The 18783-nt window shown below is 31.8% G+C and overlaps 2 protein-coding genes and 1 long non-coding RNA gene across 3 annotated transcripts; 2 read left to right on the top strand and 1 right to left on the bottom strand.

The window, feature by feature from the left end:
- Positions 1 to 473: 473 nt before the first annotated feature.
- LOC107919781 (uncharacterized) lies at positions 474 to 2907 on the bottom strand. Its single transcript, XM_041117574.1, has 5 exons — positions 2775 to 2907; positions 2653 to 2690; positions 2502 to 2571; positions 2007 to 2068; positions 474 to 765 (listed from the first exon to the last, which is right to left on the bottom strand). Exons 1-5 carry the CDS (start codon positions 2860 to 2862, stop codon positions 577 to 579), a joined length of 447 nt encoding a protein of 148 aa, XP_040973508.1. The 5' UTR covers positions 2863 to 2907; the 3' UTR covers positions 474 to 576.
- Positions 2908 to 11209: 8302 nt separating this feature from the next.
- Positions 11210 to 15737, top strand: LOC107887342 (protein PTST, chloroplastic). Its single transcript, XM_041117573.1, has 8 exons — positions 11210 to 11276; positions 12519 to 12551; positions 12683 to 12992; positions 13194 to 13283; positions 13741 to 13809; positions 14712 to 14817; positions 14900 to 15101; positions 15501 to 15737. Exons 2-8 carry the CDS (start codon positions 12532 to 12534, stop codon positions 15601 to 15603), a joined length of 900 nt encoding a protein of 299 aa, XP_040973507.1. The 5' UTR covers positions 11210 to 11276; positions 12519 to 12531; the 3' UTR covers positions 15604 to 15737.
- Positions 15738 to 16416: 679 nt separating this feature from the next.
- Positions 16417 to 17877, top strand: LOC107888186 (uncharacterized). Its single transcript, XR_001681312.2, has 3 exons — positions 16417 to 16668; positions 16788 to 16860; positions 17398 to 17877. It is a non-coding gene; the product is annotated as an uncharacterized lncRNA (long non-coding RNA).
- The last annotated feature ends 906 nt before the right edge of the window (positions 17878 to 18783 follow it).

Here is an 18783-nt window from a genome sequence, read left to right as displayed (position 1 = left end):
ATGAAAAATAAACGAAATTGTAGAAGAGAAGAGGAATGAGAGTTTTCAATAAGTGTAGGCGGTACGAACAAAGAAGGAAATATAACAACAATCTTAATAGCTCAATGACTTAAATGAAAAATTTTGAACAGTTTAATGATCATTTTGTAACCTTTTTAAGTTGAATGACTAAAGAGACCCTTAGTTAACAACTCTCCTACCAATTAGTTTAGTATTCATCTTGTGCTCCTTAGGGGAGCCTTTTGAGTTTCTTATGGCTTGGTTTAAAGCTTGTTTGAATCTATGTCTTGCCTAGTTTGGTCCATTTTGGCTCTTTCGCAATGAGATAATGTTTAATGGTAAGTTGATTGATGATGCCCAACCTTTTAATAGTGCTATGCTTTCATCTTTGCTTTGTATTCTTGAAATGAACAATATAGATCACCATTTCTATACATATTTTTATATATAAAAGTAGGTTAAAATGACTTCACTTCAATGATAAGATGCAAAATTGTGAGCCCAAAAAAAAAACATAGCCCAAAGGTTACAATTACAAAACAAGAAACTTCAATCAATGCTTTGGTACATGATTGTTTATGGGTGGCTTTTGTCGAGGTTGGTCAATCCTTTGTAATCTTTATTCATCAAGTTTATAACTTCTTTAGCATCTACCTCGGATAGCCTTTTTGATTCAATTGTGTTGCCCATGACTGTAGGTTCATCATTATCAAGTCTTGAAGAAAGATTCTTCAAGCTAGGTTTTGCTTTAGAGTGCCCTTCAACCTGTATGTACTAAGAGAACATATTAATAATTAATAATTTAGTTTTTGATGTCAAATTATGATTTTGATCCCTCTATTATATTCAAATTTGATATTTACTTTTTTATATTTTGTTTGGCATAATTTGACTCATCTACTTTTAGAATGTTATTTATTGATCTAAATAAACTAATAACAACATTAAATATTTTGCTTATAATGTTTCGCAATTTTTTTTAAATACCCTTTCCACTGTATCATGCTAATATGTATTATTTTTTTTGTTGGAATGGGTGTTTTTAAGAAAATTTCATGTCAATATTTTAAGTAGAATAGTTAGTGGTATTAATTATTGAACTAACTAATGACATCATAAAAGTAGGACAAATGGCATCCTCCTTACTTAACAATGCCATATAAAGGCATGGATTCAAATCCCAGAAATAGCAAATGCTGAGATTTACTTGGTAGGTGGCACTCTCCCTCCATAAACCCCATAGACCTGTTGAACAGGTCTATTATCCACCCTATTGAGGGGTCATTTCTCTCCAAGTGGTCAAAATTCCCTTAACAACTATCAAATATATAGAGAGAGAGAAAGAGACTAAATCTCTAATTTTGTTATAATAGAAGGATCAAAATTTTATGCAAAAACAGAGGGATCAAACTCATAATTTAACCTAATTTATTATTCAAGGTTATTAAACTACACCCAATGTTATTAAACTATTAGTAAGTTTACATTTTGATCACTCAACTTCAAAAAGATACAAAATAGTCACTAAACTATTCAAAAGTTTTTATTTAAGTCATTGGGCTGTTAAGTTTTTTTTTTTTTAGGACCAGCTAGCGAGCTCCAAGTTACAATTTGGCGATCAGTACGGTGGATCAGTATCCATCGATGAGTAGAAGAATATACATTGGATCCAAATCAATCTAATAGTCAGTATCTGAGGGACAATTGTTTGGATTTTAGTCTGAAGATTCATAATGTTTAAAGTTGTTTCATGAAAAAATTGAGTTGTAAAAGAGAAGGGGAAAGGGAGCTTTTGATTGGTGTAGATGGTGCAAATAGATAAGGCCATACAACAACGATTTTAATAACCCAATTACTTAAATGAAAACTTTCGAATAGTTTAATGACCATCTTATAACCTTTTGAAGTTGAGTAACCAAAATTTAAACTTACTAATAATTTAATAATCTTGAGTGTAATTTACCTAATATAGAATAATTATATAAACCACTTGAGAGAAAGAGAACCTGATTACTTGCTTGATCGTGAAATTTTTGGGTGGACATAATTTCAGCATCATTATTCCCACCTGCATTCAATACACAACATTTATAATGAATATTGCTTAAATACAATATTAGAAGAGAAGGGGATGAAAGAATTTAAACCTGTAACATGTAAGTACTAGACGAAAGTCGTATTCATTTCTCAAACCATTTCAAGCACCAAAAACATCCCTTTTTATAAGAACAATTTTTTTTCTTTCCATACATGTCATTAGATATTCACACAATATCTTAATGTCCCTAAAATTTACCCAGCTTATAAACATACAAAGAAAAAAAAGGATCTAAGTGCTGCATTTGCATGCCTTTAATTTTTTTTTTTTTTTGCTCAGTTATGCTCAGGAGGGTGACGTTTAGGGCCACCATAATCATCACCAAGAGCTACAAAATCATCTCTTTCAACCTTAGTTTCATGATCCCATGTTTTACATTTGCCATCATAGCTGTAATTTGCACCTGAATTCTTTGAATCCACACCTACTTCATGTCCTCCCATTTTCCTTTCTCTAAAACCCTCATCAAATTCCTGCATAAATATATATATATAATCTTTTTAATACAAAAGATATCGTAATAGGATTGTAGATACTAAGATTCGAAACCCAACCTTTCGAACAGATACAACATATTCTTTACTTTCATCACCTAGAACAAAAATTGAAATAACAAGATAATCTTAACCAAGAGTGATCTAAAAGATAAAAGTTACACCAATTAATATATATATACCTTGATGAGAATGCATTGAGGACTTCTTGAGGGTATATAAAACTAAGAAAACCCAAAGTATTATATCTATGAACCTTATATGCAACATCTTCGGTGAATAAAAATAGGTTCTTTTTCTTTGCTTAAAAACTAATCAAAGAGATGAAATCTGGAATTTGAAGAGAGTCTCAAAGTTCAAAAACCCAATTAGTCAAAATTAGGGTTTTTGGACATTGTTGCTTAATTAATTAAAAATATTGATTTCTGTGATAAATACAGAGCTTAGGAAAGCTCACCAATTTTATTTTTTTTAAATAACTATATCAGCTAATATCCAATTTAAAAATTAATGAAAACAGATTAGTATTCTTTTTTTTAAAAAAGCTTGAATGTGATTTTGTCCCCTATTGTATTTGGATTGGAAATGTTGATTTTGTCACTCTTTGTTTTCATGCATGCAACATTGATTATAATACGAAATGTTAATTAAAATACTATTTTAATTATATGCTAAGATTTTAAAAAATTCTGGAATTTATTTTTCAAGCTTAACTAGTTTGTTTCATTCAATATAATATATTGGTTATAATTTATTAGATGCTATTTGAGACTTATTTTGTATTATTAAATAAAAAGGGTCAGAGATTCTTCTGCTTGATTAAAATATTACATAAAACAAAGGAGAATGTGATATTAAAAAAGAAAAAAAGAAAAAACAAATCTACCTATCTTCCCTAGGATACCCTGTTGTATCTATATAGCTAGGCAAATTTCTAGTTTTCTTTCTTTTTATTAAAAAAAGTTTTCGTTTTAAAGGCATGCTTTATTGTTATATTAAATTATATAAATGACTTTCGCCCTCAATTTAGTCAACCAAAATTATTTAAAAGGTTTTTTTATTAAAAAACATTATTTTCCTAAATAATATCGCCCAAGATTAAAATCTTAAGTTAATAAATATTGAGTATAATGGTAAAGTGCATTATACTTTAAAAAAAAAAATGCAGGTTCAAACTTTGAAAACGAAATTGTTGAAAAAGACAATTATAAATACTAAACAGTATACAAAATTGTTCGAGTGCCATCATATGCAAATGCCACGTGTAAATTCTTTATTAAGTTATTTTAGATTTAAACCTCATCATTAATTCACATTATTTAAATTTATTCTAATCTAACTTCAAATATATTTTAATTCTAATTGATGAAATGTACATTACCTATCCTTTTTACTATACTTGTGCAACACTTAAATAAATATTAAATTCCTATAAATGTGAGAAAAAAATTAGGGTGAAAATAGCAATTAAACAAGACAACTAAATGAGAATATATTATTTATTTTAATAATATAATTTCCAATTAAACCACACATGAGTAGCAAAAAAATTGTGTTTTAAGTTTCATTTTATATAATTTCAAGTAAGATCCCTGAATATCCATTACCTTTATAAAAAAAAATTAATAATATAATTATATTTGTGGTATATGTAATTTTTGGATATAATTAAATATTCTAATTTATTTAAGATTTAATATGCATATATTTATAATATATATAAAAAAATATGAATTTAGAAAAAATTTTGAATTGACAAAAATACTTTTTGATGTTCATTTAATTACTAAACTGACATTAAACAAATAATTTTTCACACTTAAGAACAATAGATAAAAACTTTTATAAAAAATAATAGATAAAATAATATCATTAATTTTTTTGTATAAAGAGTTTTTATTGGTTTGAACTACACAATTGAGTATATTAGTTATTAATAATATATTATTTTAAAACAATTATTATTTAATTAGTATTATAATTATATACCTATTAAAATTAAGATTTATTAGTATAAATAACGTTGAAAAATATGGAAAGGATGGAGTGTCCACTCCTTTACCTACTTCCTCCAAGCACAAAGCCTAATTTCAACAATTGTTCGGGCCAACACTTGGTATCACAGCTTGTCACTTAATGTAGCTAGTGGAGAACCCTTGTGTTGATAGATTCAAATTATAAAAGGATCATCTACCTCATGTCCCCTGATGTTGGAAATTGGCCATTATACTTACTGGAAAACTTGCATGAAAGCTTATATTAAATCCATTGGTGAAAAGGCTTTGGCGTGTCGTTCTTATTGGAGGGAACCACCAATGATGGATAGTAAAAATGGGCGAGTAGCCAAGCTAAAAGTGCAATGGGCCACTGAGGAACACTACAAGTTATAAGTATAAAAATTTGTTAGTATAAGGCCTAAAGATCTATGTTGACGGTCAAATGGGCTACTCCAATAAAATATGATTCATTGCTATTGGGATATATTGGTTTAAGCTTTTAGGGATGGCTAGAATCTGTTTGTATATGCCTCTTAGGCTATAATGACAACTATTCCGTAAGTAAATGTTGTTTTCAATGCTCACTATCCACCATAACTTTTCATACCGTTTAATCCGTCAGTAAATTAATAATCATATACTGACAAAATTAAGAGCGGTTTCCGTCGGTAAAACTCATTTTGAGTTTTTTATTTTTGTAATCTATTATCAATATATAATAAAAATCCAATAGGAAAGATGAATATTGTAATTTTTCTTCATTTTTATTGCTTTATACTGACGATATCTACCATTAGTATAGATTTAAAATTAATCAATAGAAGATCTAAATAGTGTTTAATTAATTTTAAAACATTCTTCATAATTAAATTAATTGTTAATGTAATAGTAATTATATAAAGAATATTAAATGCAAGATACAATTAAAGTGTTCATATAATGATGAAAATATTGTCTTATAATAAATTTCCCGGAGTTAACATAAGTATTAAAGACAAACCATAAATCCCAAATGTAACGTACTTGGTGACATCTCTTTTCTTCGTACCTCATGCCCCATAAAATTGATCTATACATCAAGCAACATTTGTTTATTTTCCTGCATCAAATACAATAACAATTCAAAGGATTACTTATTTGTCGTGTAATCTATTATAGTATTCTTACCTATTATGCAAACATAGCCGTACAAGTCCAGGCATCTTAGATTAGGGCATTCATAAGCTAGACTCAACACTCCTATATCACCAACATTATCACACCAAATTTAAAGGTTGCAATAGTTTACAGTTTTGCCTAATAGTTTGTGCATGTAAACAATTGAAACAATTCGTTTTTAGTCAGCAACAATAATTATTCAGAGTACTATTCATACCTACAATGCATGGTCAGTTGTAGCTCTAACACATCCACAAAGATTTAATATTTTCAGTTTTTGACAAAATTTAGTCAAATATTCAAGAGCTTCATCACTAAAAGATGTGCAACCACTGATTAAGCTTCGTAATGTTAGGACAACCATAGGCTAATGTGTACAAAAAGTGATCACTAAGCTTGAAACTTTTGCTTAGGTCCAGCTCTTGTAGATCATGACAAAATTTTGTAGTAGTTTCGATAGCATTGTCTTCAAGTTGCATGTCACATCCCAAAAATCGAGTTAATACAATCGGGTTTGTGAACCAAGAATGGTCACACCTCGATTTTTGAGGTTATCTTTATGTGTTTTTTTAATAAAATAAGTTATTGGTTTAATGGTTAAACGTTAGTGAAATTGTCTTTGAAACTCGAATTCGAATCCTTCCCTCTCTTTTTCTTTTATTCTTCCTCCAGCTTGTGCCACCCCTATTTTCTACTTCCTTGAGTTGTGTCGCCTTTCTGTCCTCCTTGCTCTACATTATCGCCAAATTGTCACCACCTTACACTGCTGACCTACCGCACCGCCATCACCATTTTTTTCTTTCTCCTCCCTTTTTCTTTTCTTTTTCCAAATATCCTATAACTATATAAGAACTCTGTTGAGTTTTTCTATTCCAATCTATTTAAGAAAGAGTTCAAATCTAGTCGACTCGTATTATCATTGATTATTGGACTAATCACATCATAAATCCCAAATTTTAACATAGCATCATGGAAAAATTTGACCAGATATGCAATATAGGAGTATTAAGGATTGAAGTTGTATATCGGATTTGCAATTAAAGGTGTGAGTTCTAACCAATTAAAGATTGTGGACGTTCTATCCATAAATAATATATGTGTATATTTAATAATAATATTTGTAGAAACTGTTGTTGTACTTATGACTAACTGGTTGCATAAGAATTCTTGGTGAAGCGATCAATGTAACAACTCGATTTTAGGCTTAGTCAAAACAGTGATTTCGAGACCATAAATTTCAAGTTGATAAAATTATTTTTATTAATTATTTTTGGGTTATAGCATGATTATAAGGGTGTGTGAAAATTTTGGTGAAGTAATTTTAGCGTTTGAGGGCTTAATTTTAAAAAAAGGACTAAATCGCATAAAGTGTGAAAGTTCTATTTTAATAGCTAAAGGTGAAAAATAGATATAGAACCTAAATTGGGGGTTTTTAAAAGAAAATTAGACTCTAAGATAGTGCATGGCAAGGCATAGGAGACAATTTTGCCAAAAAGTCCAAGTATGGTGGGTTTGGTGGCTACTTTGACTAAAATAGAAATAAAATAAGAAAAAGATGATATCACATTCTCATCTTCTTCACTACCACCGATTTTTTAGCCATTTTTAAGGTTTTTGAGCTTCAAAAATTTCAGCAACTTGTTCCTCTTGCAAGTAAGTGATTTACATACTTTTTGTTGATGATTTTTACATTTTTGAACCCCTTGAATTATAAGCTTTCTATTAAGGGGACTATTTTGCAAAATGTTTGAGATTTAAGGTTTTTCCATGAAATCATATGTATAGTTTTCTAAAATTTTATGGAATGATATGAGTATTGTATGTGTATTAAACAACTTTTGTGAAGAGATTTCTAATGAAAACCCTAATAGGGAATATTTTGCATAAGTTGAAAATTTGATGATAAATGTGTGAGATAGTGGAAATTTTGGAATTTCTATAAGAGAAAAAGGGGTTCGGCTAGGCTTTTGATATGATGAAAGTCGATAAAAATCAATTTTCGGACCTAGTGGTAAAATGGTCGTTTTGTAAAATTATAGGGGCAAAATGGTTATTTTCCCAAGTATAGATTATTGAGTGCCTAGATCGATAAAGTGATTAAATTTGTGAATTTTTGCTATTATAGATCAAGAAATTCAAACTCCAAACTTAGACTGGGGGAAGGCCAAGCAAATTGATTAGACCGATTAGACACCATATTTTGTAACCGAGGTAAGTTGTATGCAAATAATACAACTACATTGTCATTATATGTGATGAGTTAATTTAGCATGAATTACTTGATTTTGGAAATGTGAATGCATGATGATAATTTAGATAGTAGAATTCCAGTTTAAACTATAAGAAATAAATCGAATATTCATGCCATAACGTATGGGTTATTGTGAGCTAGTGTAAGACATGTTTGGGACATGCATCGGCCATATTATGAGAGCCAGTGTAAGACCATGTCTGGAACATGGCATTGGCATTGAGATGAGAGCCAGTGTAAGACGTGTCTGGAATGTAAGACATGTCTGGGACATGCATCGACTACTAGTTGAGCTAGTGTAAGACCATGTCCGGGACATGGCATCGGCATCCTACCCTATGTTGAGGCTCATTGAATATCTGGTAGTGTTTCGAATGGTTCAACGGTGAGAGTTATGGTTTAAAATCAAGAGAAAAGTATAACCATGTTGTAAGTGATACAGGTACCTAATCAGTCTGTGTGAGACGTGAGTTCAATATATATTATATATGAGTATTGGATTGTGATGAGTAAGTTGTGTTTATGCCTATTTATATCAAGAGCATGTTGATGAATGGTATCGTTGTTGCTAAGTGTTTGTATACTTCTTACTAAGATTTATACTTACTCCCCCTCTTCTCTATTTTCTTATAGTGTTGCCTAAATAGCTCGAGGATCAACAGACGTCGGATGCCACGATCACACTATCATTCAAAGCACTTGGTATAGTTAGATTTCTTGTTTTTGTGTATGGCATGTATAGGGCTAGAATTTAATGTTTTGTGTCATTGAGAAATAGCCAAATGTGTTGGCTTGGGATAAATACATTTATTTTTTATAAGGCTATGGATAATGGTCAATGCTCATTTTGATATTTATATAGAAGGTATTATTTTCATGGATGAGTAAAATGCACAAATAAAATGTTGTCCATCATAGTTAGTTTAGCTATGTGATGTGCCCTTGTTTTGGTATGGATTGATTTCATACAGGTTATATAAATAAAGGTGGCAAAGAGGCTTGGTAAATAGCCTTATTTTGTCCACACGGGTAGGCACACGGGTGCGTGTCTAGGCCGTGTGTGACACACGATCCGCCACATTGGCTTGTGATCCAGTGTGTGTCCCCTGCACGTAAAATTTGCTAGTCAGTACGCATAGTAGTAAATGCACGGATAGAGACACGGCCGTGTGTCTCAGCCGTGTGAAAAGCACGGCCCAGCACACGAGCGTGTGCCTTGGCCGTGTGACATTTAAGAATTGCTAACATTAAAAACAGAATGTCCAAGTTTTTGCACATGTACAAGTCATGGCCTTGTGAAGGATACGGGCCAGGGACACGGGCGTATGCCAGGCTGTGTGAAAACTCCTGTAGGTGTGAATTTAGAATTAATTCTGCACGTGTGAGGGACACGGGCGTGTCCTTGTATTGCTTAGGCCGTGTGAGTCACATGGGCCAATAGCACTACCATGTCGAATTGGTCACACAGGCGTGTTGCCCCTCCCACACGGGCGTGTGCCCCTGTGGCTAGTAACATTTTTCAGGGTTCGTGGTAAGACTCGAATCATTCCCGAATGGTTTTAAATGAACGTTTAGAGCCTAGTAGGCCTTTATTATGGAGTTTTCGATTTAGAGTGGAAAAGTTTTAAATTTGACAAAATTTTGATGACTAAGAAACGTGTGAATGTATTTGACCGACTTAGGTAACACCTCATATTCTGTCCCGGCGTAGGGTACGGGTGTGGGGTGTTACCATCAATGAGTGGTAAATCCTTTATTAGGATTGGCTAAAAGTAAATCCCCTGATTTACGAAACTTGTAATACCGATCATGTGTGTAAGGATATTAAATGATGCTATATTGTTTTAGTGTGATCTACGATGCTAAAGCATGCCACAGTTCTGTTATTGATATTGATAGCATGATAAATCATGTTCACTGAGACTAATATATCTAAATGCATGTTAAAGACAAGCCTACTGTTTCTGTTAAAATCAATAACATGATAAAAACATGTTTACTGATACTAAAATACTGTATGCATGATAATTCATGCCTACTATTTTTGCCGCTGATCGCATGTTAAAATCATGCCTATTGTATTGTTTCTAGTATTGTTATAACATGTCATACTGCATTGTATTGGGGTCAAGACGATTTTGAAGTATGGTATTTTGTCAATGGCTACTCTCGACATATGACAGGTAATCAGTCTTATCTCACTAATTTTGAAGATTCTCCTGTTGGAAGGGTGACTTTTGGTGATGGGAAGAAAGGTCAAATACTTGATAAAGAGGCCTTGAATGTTTCTAGCATGCCTCATTTGAAGAATGTGTTGTTGGAGAATGATCTCAAAGCCAATCTAATGAGCATAAGTCAATTGTGTGGTCAATGTATGTTTATTACTTTTACAAAAGACAAGTGTTTTGTTATTACTAAAACTAATGAGAAGATCATGGAGGCTGCTCCCACTTTAGATAACTATTACAAGGTGGTGCAATCAGTCAATTGCAAAAGAGATATTATATCAAAATTAGAGTTATGGCATAAGAAGTTTGAGCCTGAAAACTCTAAGCCAGTCAATACACCTATGTTTGTTAATGAAAAGTTCTACACAAATGCTCAGGGAGTGCTCACTTCTGAGCACTCCCCCAACCACATTCAAAAGAATGATTGACACTCTACTTTATCTCCAAGTTAGTCGTCCCAATTTGGGCTCTAGTGTTGGTATTTGTGTCAGATATAAAGTTAATTCTAAAGAATATCATATCAAGGTAGTCAAATGAATTATTAGGCACGTGCATACTATCTTTGATCTTGGCATTTGATTTATTAAAAATAGTACAATGTACTTAATGGAATACAGTTATATTGATTGGGTTGAGAATATAGTAAATGCAAATATTCGAGTTTTTAAATTATAAGGGTTCAATATGTAACATTTCTTAAAAATATCATATTTTAAATTAATATTACATCGTTTAATTAAATCTATCTCATAAACATAAAACTTTTTCTCAATTATTAAAAAATAAACTAATTAACTGAGTTTACTAACTAATTAAGTGATGTTTAACAAACATAATAACAACTTAATTTAATATCATTCACATATTTAATTTTTAGTAGATTCGGCGCGTGTAAGATTTTGATTCACACGTGCAACATCGCACGTATTCAACTTTGTATGCCAGATGTCAAGTAAAGAAGCCTTAACACGTTTAAAGCTGAACATTCATAAATACTCGTCCAACAAAAAGCTCTCCTCTCCACGGTCTCAGAGCTAACTCCGATTCTCTGTAAGTTCTCTTTTTTATTTTTGTTAATTTTAACATTTTATTTATGTAAATGCTTGCAATCAACTTAAATTTTAGTTCTTAATTTTTTATAATTAATGGATTAATTGTTTTCAATGTGTTTGATTAAATGCCACTGTGGGAGGATTGAAATTTGGAAGCTGTTTCTTTTTCATTGTTCTTTGAAGAAAATTAGGGTTTGAAAGATATAGATTAATGGGTAGGATATCAATTTGGTAGGATTATACTTATTTGATGCTTTAAGTAAAATGATATATTTATGTCTTTTTGTTAATTCCTTTTAAGGGAACTGCAAATATCGTCTGATTTTAATCCAAGAAGATAGGTTTACAAGTAATGAGAATTGGGTCTTGGACTTCATTTTAGTTTTACGCAGGGACAAAGCGAAGTTTATCTTTGGGGGAGGGGGTCAATTAAATTATAAAATTTTAAAGAAGTCAAAGTACAATTTTATCTCTGTATATGCTTGTTATTTTAGAATTTTAAAGGGATTAAACTGAAATTTTTTAATCTTTGGGGGGCCAAAGTGTATTTTTACCATTAAGTTAACTTATAATTTAAAAAACTTAAAGGGAAGCATTGGCATAGTTGTGGCTAGAGTGTCCTGTAGGGTAATTTTGATTTATGTTAGATACATCAGTTCCTCCATTTGGTTTTCTTTTAGTAAAAAGCGCAAAACTAAAAGGTTGAGTTGCATTAATTCCCTGAGAAGTCTGTAGCATTATAATATTCTCTTTTTTGGGTATTCTTCATGTCCGTTTTACAGTCTATGGTCGGGGTTCGTGGCTGTCCCTCCCAATAATGCCTTCTCCAATTTTTGAACCTGGGCCTCCCCTTGGGAATGCAATGTGTCTTACCACTGCACCCAACACTTGTTAGTAGCATTATAATATTCTCTGATTAATGATTCAATCCACTTTCATGTGTAAATGTTTTGAGGTGTGGTGATTGTCACTAATAGAATTATGGCACAGAAGAAACGGTACTGTTATTAGCATTTAGCACTGTGTTATGGTGTCTCAAGTTATATAACCGGGGAAGCAAGTATGAATATAGCTCTGCCCTTTTGGAACTGTCGATCTGTCCCAAGTTTTCATTTTTTTGATGCTCTATTTAGAGATGCATTCATGAACAAAAAGGCTTCTTTACTTGTGACAATTTTTACTTCTACTTTCTCTGATAAATTTCTACTTCTAAGCTTTGTTTTTGGTCACTTTCTCTGAGGAAATTCCTTGGAATGGAGATTGCTACTACAAGGTAGGCCTTCGTGATTATTATATTAGATGTGACAATGAAGTTTTGTCTGAAATTTACTTTGCTAATTATAAATGGTTCTTGTTACGCTAGCTTCTCATTATCATGCTTACATTTCCTTGTGATTTTGTCAGGTGTTGTCCTGACAAGCAAGTGTCATGGTTTCCATTAAACCTCAGAGTATTAGACTGGGAAAATACCCACAGATTTCAATGTACGTTGAGTGTCCGGAAACTAATGATGAGTAATCAAAGGTTGGCTTATTTGAGTATAGATTCTGGTAGAAAGCAACATAGGAGCCCTATTGTCTGTAAGACATATGCCATCCATGCTGGTTTGGAGGAATCCTCATCTCTACAGTCAGAAGATCCTTTTACTGAAGATGAGCATACTTCCGAAGATTCACCAGAGCAGCTTCTTGCTAAACCACTAAGCAGTGAAGAGGTAAACTTGCATAATTATTTGTAAATACACCTTTTTTTTTTTGCTAAAAAAGCAAATTTAAAAATGAATAGAAAACAAAAGGCAAATGGTAAAATCATCAACCAAAAGGGGCCTTGTGCATCATAACTTGTTTGAATGTAATTGTATATATATTTTCACTTAAATGTTTAATGTTAATGTGTATATGCCATTGTGCAGCAGCTGAAATCCCTACTGGCTGACTCTGAGAGGGCAAAGCTCACCAAAAAACTAAGTGAAGCTAACCAGCAAAACCGCTTCCTAAAACGACAGGTTTGTACATGTATATATTGAGTTAAGGTCTTAGCTTAGATTTGGCATCACACTGAGGAAGAAAAGGTTGGCCAACCATGAAATAGATATATTGCTTCTTTGTTCTCCCAACGGAAATTTTCTCTCTTTTAATGTTAAAAACTTTTGTATTACCGGCTTGAAGAGAGTTCTGTTCATTTAAATGTAAATAGGAAGCACCAAGTTCAGCAATAATGTTCTGAAGAATTTTGGTAAAAGACAAATTGGTGCCCAAAACACTTCATGAATAGAGTTTGATCATATTCTACAATCAAGGTTTTTATATCTCTAAACAGCGAAACAAGCCAAGAAATTTCGTGACTTATGTGATATCGCTTTTACAGTGAAAATTGTTAACCGTGTAAACCTACTCGCATTAACCCCGAGCCAAAACAAAATGCCTTCATATCCCAAAGTGACTTGTCTATGCTGTCTACAGTTACATATGAAAGAGGAAGCACTAGTCAACTTCAAAAGTGAACTTGCTGTCATGGAACTAGAAATTCAGGTTAATATTCACTTCAGTTACTTTTGTTTTTTCATTCTACATATATGCACTTTTCCTTTTTCTTATATTGTGGATTGTTAATGCAACCTTATTGAAAGAAAATGTCGACACTTTTCATCAATGCCATGTATGAGGTACTAGTGATCAAGCAAATTGTAAGGGTAAATTCTTTTGGTTCCAAGCTTGGAAAATTTTCTTTTCTGTATATGCTTCTAGATTTTTAGTTTTAGAAATTCGTGTCGAGGCTTAGACTTTAGAAGAGCTATTGTCGCTGGTGCTGGTGAGGCCAAAATGTTTTTCATATACTTTGAAAATCGGTACTTTACAAAATTCTTCATGCAAAACTTTTCCCTTTGTTGGAATGATGATGCTTTAGATTGAGCAGTTTTTTAGTATACCACTCCTTTCGTAATATGGGAGAGCAATTGCCCTTGGCTCTGTCATAGTTACACCAAAATCTTTGAGTTTTATGTATGCAAAATTGCAGTAAAACTACCATAAAGGTTCTTGTTCTAGGAGTCAGATTGTATTTTGCCCCTTTACTCAAAAAATGGATAAATTAGTCTTTGTACGTTAGATTAAAAAGCATGTCCTTTTGTTAAATATGTCATCTATTTTTACTGTTAAAAACTGGTTTTTGTACATCAAGATGAGGTACTAGTAGCAATAACCGATATACTCTTTAATCTAACATACAGGGATTAATTTGCCCTTTTTTGTCTAAAGGGGGCAAAATACAATCTGATTCCTAGTACAGGGCCCTCCATGATACTTTTACCGCAAAATTGCTCATTCATTATGCCTATGATTGTTTTGTTAATTATTCCAACTGGTTAAGTCATCTAACCCTTTTAAAGTTAAAGCTTCTGTTATTAGATTTGCACATTGTTTTTCATTTACAGGCATTAGTCTTGCTAGCAGAAGAAATATCTAAAGCTGGCATTCCACAAGGTTCTAGAAAAATCAATGGGAGATACATTCAGTCTCATCTTCATACCCGCTTAGAAGGTAATGGTTCCCTTCTGAGTTTTGAGCAACAAAATATTCCATTGTTAACCAACTTTTATGATTTGTATCTTTGTGTGTGTAGCTGTACTTGAGAAACTGAAGGAACAGCTAAAGGATGTGGATGCCGTCCAATCCAAGGAAATACCCTTATTCTGGTGTGGCATGGCTGAGAGCGTACAAGTTATGGGGTCATTCGACGGATGGAGTCAAGGGGAACACTTATCACCAGAGTACACCGGTTCATTCGCCACGTTCTCCACCACATTATTGCTTAGACCCGGAAGGTATAATCAATCCTTGTGCTCTCAATGCATTAGCTGTTATATATTTTGATAAAAGTACCATGAAAACCTCTATAGTAGGAGTCGGATTGCAATTTGCTCCTGGGCAAAAAAATTAGTCTCTGTGAGTTAAATCAATGAGCAAATTGGTTCTTTCTCTTATCTATTTGTATTATTAAAAACTGGCAAGACAATCAAACAGTGACATGTGGCGTTTCTTGTGTACTTTATGCTGATATATTAGGATCATTTTTTAATAGTAGAAATGGATGAAAATTTTAATAATCTAATATGCAGGGACTAATTTGCTTATTTTTTAGTAAAGAAAGCAAAAGGCAATCCACGGCTTCCATCATATTTGCTTTCAAGTATTTCTAACTTTCGTTTTCACATTTAATGAAGGTATGAAATCAAGTTCTTGGTGGATGGAGAGTGGCATCTATCACCAGAATACCCTACCATTGGTGAGGGATTAATGCAAAATAACTTGCTCGTTGTAGACTAGAGTCGAGTATTTGATACAGCTTTATGTTAGACAGATATGCGTAAGTCTTTTTTGTAGTCACATTCAAATATGTGTTGAATACAAGTACATATATTATTAGGGAAAATGAAAAGATTTTAGCTACTTTGATGCAATGATTATGAGCTTTCCAATAGTAAAAGATTTTAGAATCTTTCTAATAATAGTACTAATAAATAAAGAAAAAGAAAGAAAGGAGATTGGTTTGAAAATTAGTGGAATTGAAAAGGGGGATTTTTAATAGTTGAAAAAAAAAACCATAGCTCTTGAATTTGGGAAAGCTAAAAAGAAGCTTTCATGCATTGAGGGCCCTCATTGTTCCTCTAAAGAAAAGAGGCTGAGTAGTTATCATTATGCACTTAGATCCCATATAAATGTTATTATTTTATTATCATATCATTTTCATATGAAAATATGTGTTGAATTGAATATAAATATTATAAAAATAAACTTCAAAAAATATAGATAACACAAAGTGTAAAGTGTTGGTGGAAGCCATCAAAATCAACGGAACCACAATTTAAGTCCTCGGTTGAGATTTTTAATTAAGAAGATAATGACCCAGAAGCCAATGGCCAATGGAAATCACTAGCTTATTAAATTAAACATAAAAGTTGGAAAAGGCATGGATTATTAAAAATATATATTTATATATATTATAAATTTTATCACCCGTATATAGAGTGATGTATTTAAAACATAAATATTAATTTTAAAATAATATATAATAAATAACGAAATCTATAGTTTAATATTTGTCACATCTTAACTTTCTTATTGATAAAATTATACTTATTGATAAAATTGTAAGTTATTATTAAGAATAAATAATTAGTCTAGTGGCTAAATAGTAGGGTAATTTGTTTATAGATTTGAGTTCAATTTTTCTCGCAAAATTTTCTTTTCTTTTTATCTTTTAAGCCTGTGCCGCCCATTTTTTTTTTTTACTGTCATTGTCACACATCAGCAGCCTTTTCACCTTTTGCCGTCCTCACCCATATTTTTCTCTTCCTCTACTCTTCATTATTTTCCTGTCGTCGCGGATGTGTAAGTGCAGAATTTTTCGGTTAACTCAATTAAGTCTAAGTAGTTCTCTTTATAGTTTATATATTCTGATATGGCCGAATCTGATGAATTATCATTTTCTTGGTGTTTAAATGTTCAAGATCTGGATCCAAATCATACGGATCAATCGTAGCGTTGGAGAGTTTGTTTGCTAGTCGTCATAAGCTAGTTAAGGTAAGTGGTAAATTTCCACTTCAGATCTTAAGTGTCAGTTAAAAATTTGTTGCATGGCCGAACCCTATGAGGGCTTTAGGGAGCTGAATTTTTATGAATAATTTTTGTTGTTCTAAGCGAGTCTTGATCAGATTTAAGTCTTAGGAGCTATGGATTAAGGTTTCGTGTTTACACTTATTAAGTGTGGTCTTCCCTAAGTCTAAATAACCTAAAACTTAAATAAATATATTTAAATAATGTCATTTGATTGCTGATTTTGGTTTGGTCGAATGACTTAAATGCAAATAAGTGAGGTGTCGAGCAATGTACGTAATTAAATAGAAAGTTTGATTGTTAAATGTTCTATTTGGGTGATGAAATTATAAATGGAATGCGTGTATAGCATACTAAATTATGTATTACTATTTAATGCGCATGTAAATTTGCCATGACTAAAATTGTGTTATATACGTAATTATATTACATACCATATATGACATTGATTGTATTGAAAGCATGTGCACATGCCACTGATTCTGTTAATTGAAAATATGCAAGGCATACCTCGATACTGTTTACCGAAAAGCATGAGAAGCATGAGAAGCATGCCATTGTACTGAACTACTATTGATAAGCATGATGTACTTCACTAATTGTATGCCATAATTGCACTTGCATGGGGTGGGATGGAGGAGTTTCGTGGAGAACCATAAGACATTTAAAGTCCGCAATATTGTTGTCAGTACACAGCACCGGAGATTTGAGGAGATTGGGCGATTTATTATGTTTTTATTGGTAGCTTGTTTGCATTTTTACCAACAATTTTATCATACTGTTATTGGTGGTTTTAACCACCACGGACTTGAACCCTTACTATATTGAAGTTCGAATGAAGGTTTTGGGGAACTCGTGGTATATAATGGATGAATGGGTAAGATTATTACATTGAATCATTTAGCATGCTATACTCAAATGTTGTAATGCCATGACTAATTGGTTGATCTGTTTAATAAATGAATGTCTGTTTGATTGATTAAATGCTTATATTGTATGGACTCACACTGGGATTTTTACGCTCACACCCTAGTTTACTACTTACAAATAACCCTCAGGATTAGGCTTGGATTCGACATTTGAAAGTTTCATTAAAGATTTTCTAGCATTAAAGTTTTTTTTTAATTACTTTGGTATTATTTTATTTGGTACCATAATTTTTATTTAAGTATGGACTGTGGTATAGGACATTCTGAACTGGGACTTTTGCATGCATGAGTTTTAATGGAAACTGAACAAATTTGAACAAATTTGAAAATTGGCCTAACATGACTTAAAATATGGATTTTTCTATGAAAATCAAACACAATAAATTTTTTGCTGCACAACAATAAAACTAAGGTTTTTTCCGATGTAATCAACTAATCTTTATTTCAACTAATCTTTCTCGACTTAAAATAAGGGATTTTTCCCTTATTTTTTATAAAACACAATAACCCTTATCGACTAATCTTTATCGAGTTGTTATTGACACAATAACATATGATAGAATTTCAACTAATATTTATCGACTTAAAAGGGGTTTTTCTAATGTAATCAACTAATCTTTATTTCAAACTGCAAGACCTTTTAATAAATTGAGCTTAACAAGGGACCAGCTAATCAACCAGTGTTTTTAACAAGCTTTATGCAACCATGCTAAGTTTTCCGAAAACTTAACAAAAGAGTGATTTTACAACCGGATATTTTTTCTTAGCCATTTCGGTGGCTAATGTAACTTTCAGAATTCGGTCATAATATCTAGGCTGGGTTTGGAAGGTTACAAAATTAATTAACAATAATGCATTCAATATGTATGATATTAAAATAAAAAAATAAATTAAATAATAGATATGCATGATACAATTAAAATGTAAATATTATCTTAAAATAAAGCTTTGGTTCAGTGGT

This window comes from Gossypium hirsutum, chromosome A07, assembly GCF_007990345.1.
Source record: "Gossypium hirsutum isolate 1008001.06 chromosome A07, Gossypium_hirsutum_v2.1, whole genome shotgun sequence".
Lineage (NCBI taxonomy): Eukaryota > Viridiplantae > Streptophyta > Magnoliopsida > Malvales > Malvaceae > Gossypium > Gossypium hirsutum.
The sequence above is the reverse complement of the archived record's forward strand: the minus strand, read 5'-3'. Positions and strand labels throughout refer to the sequence as shown.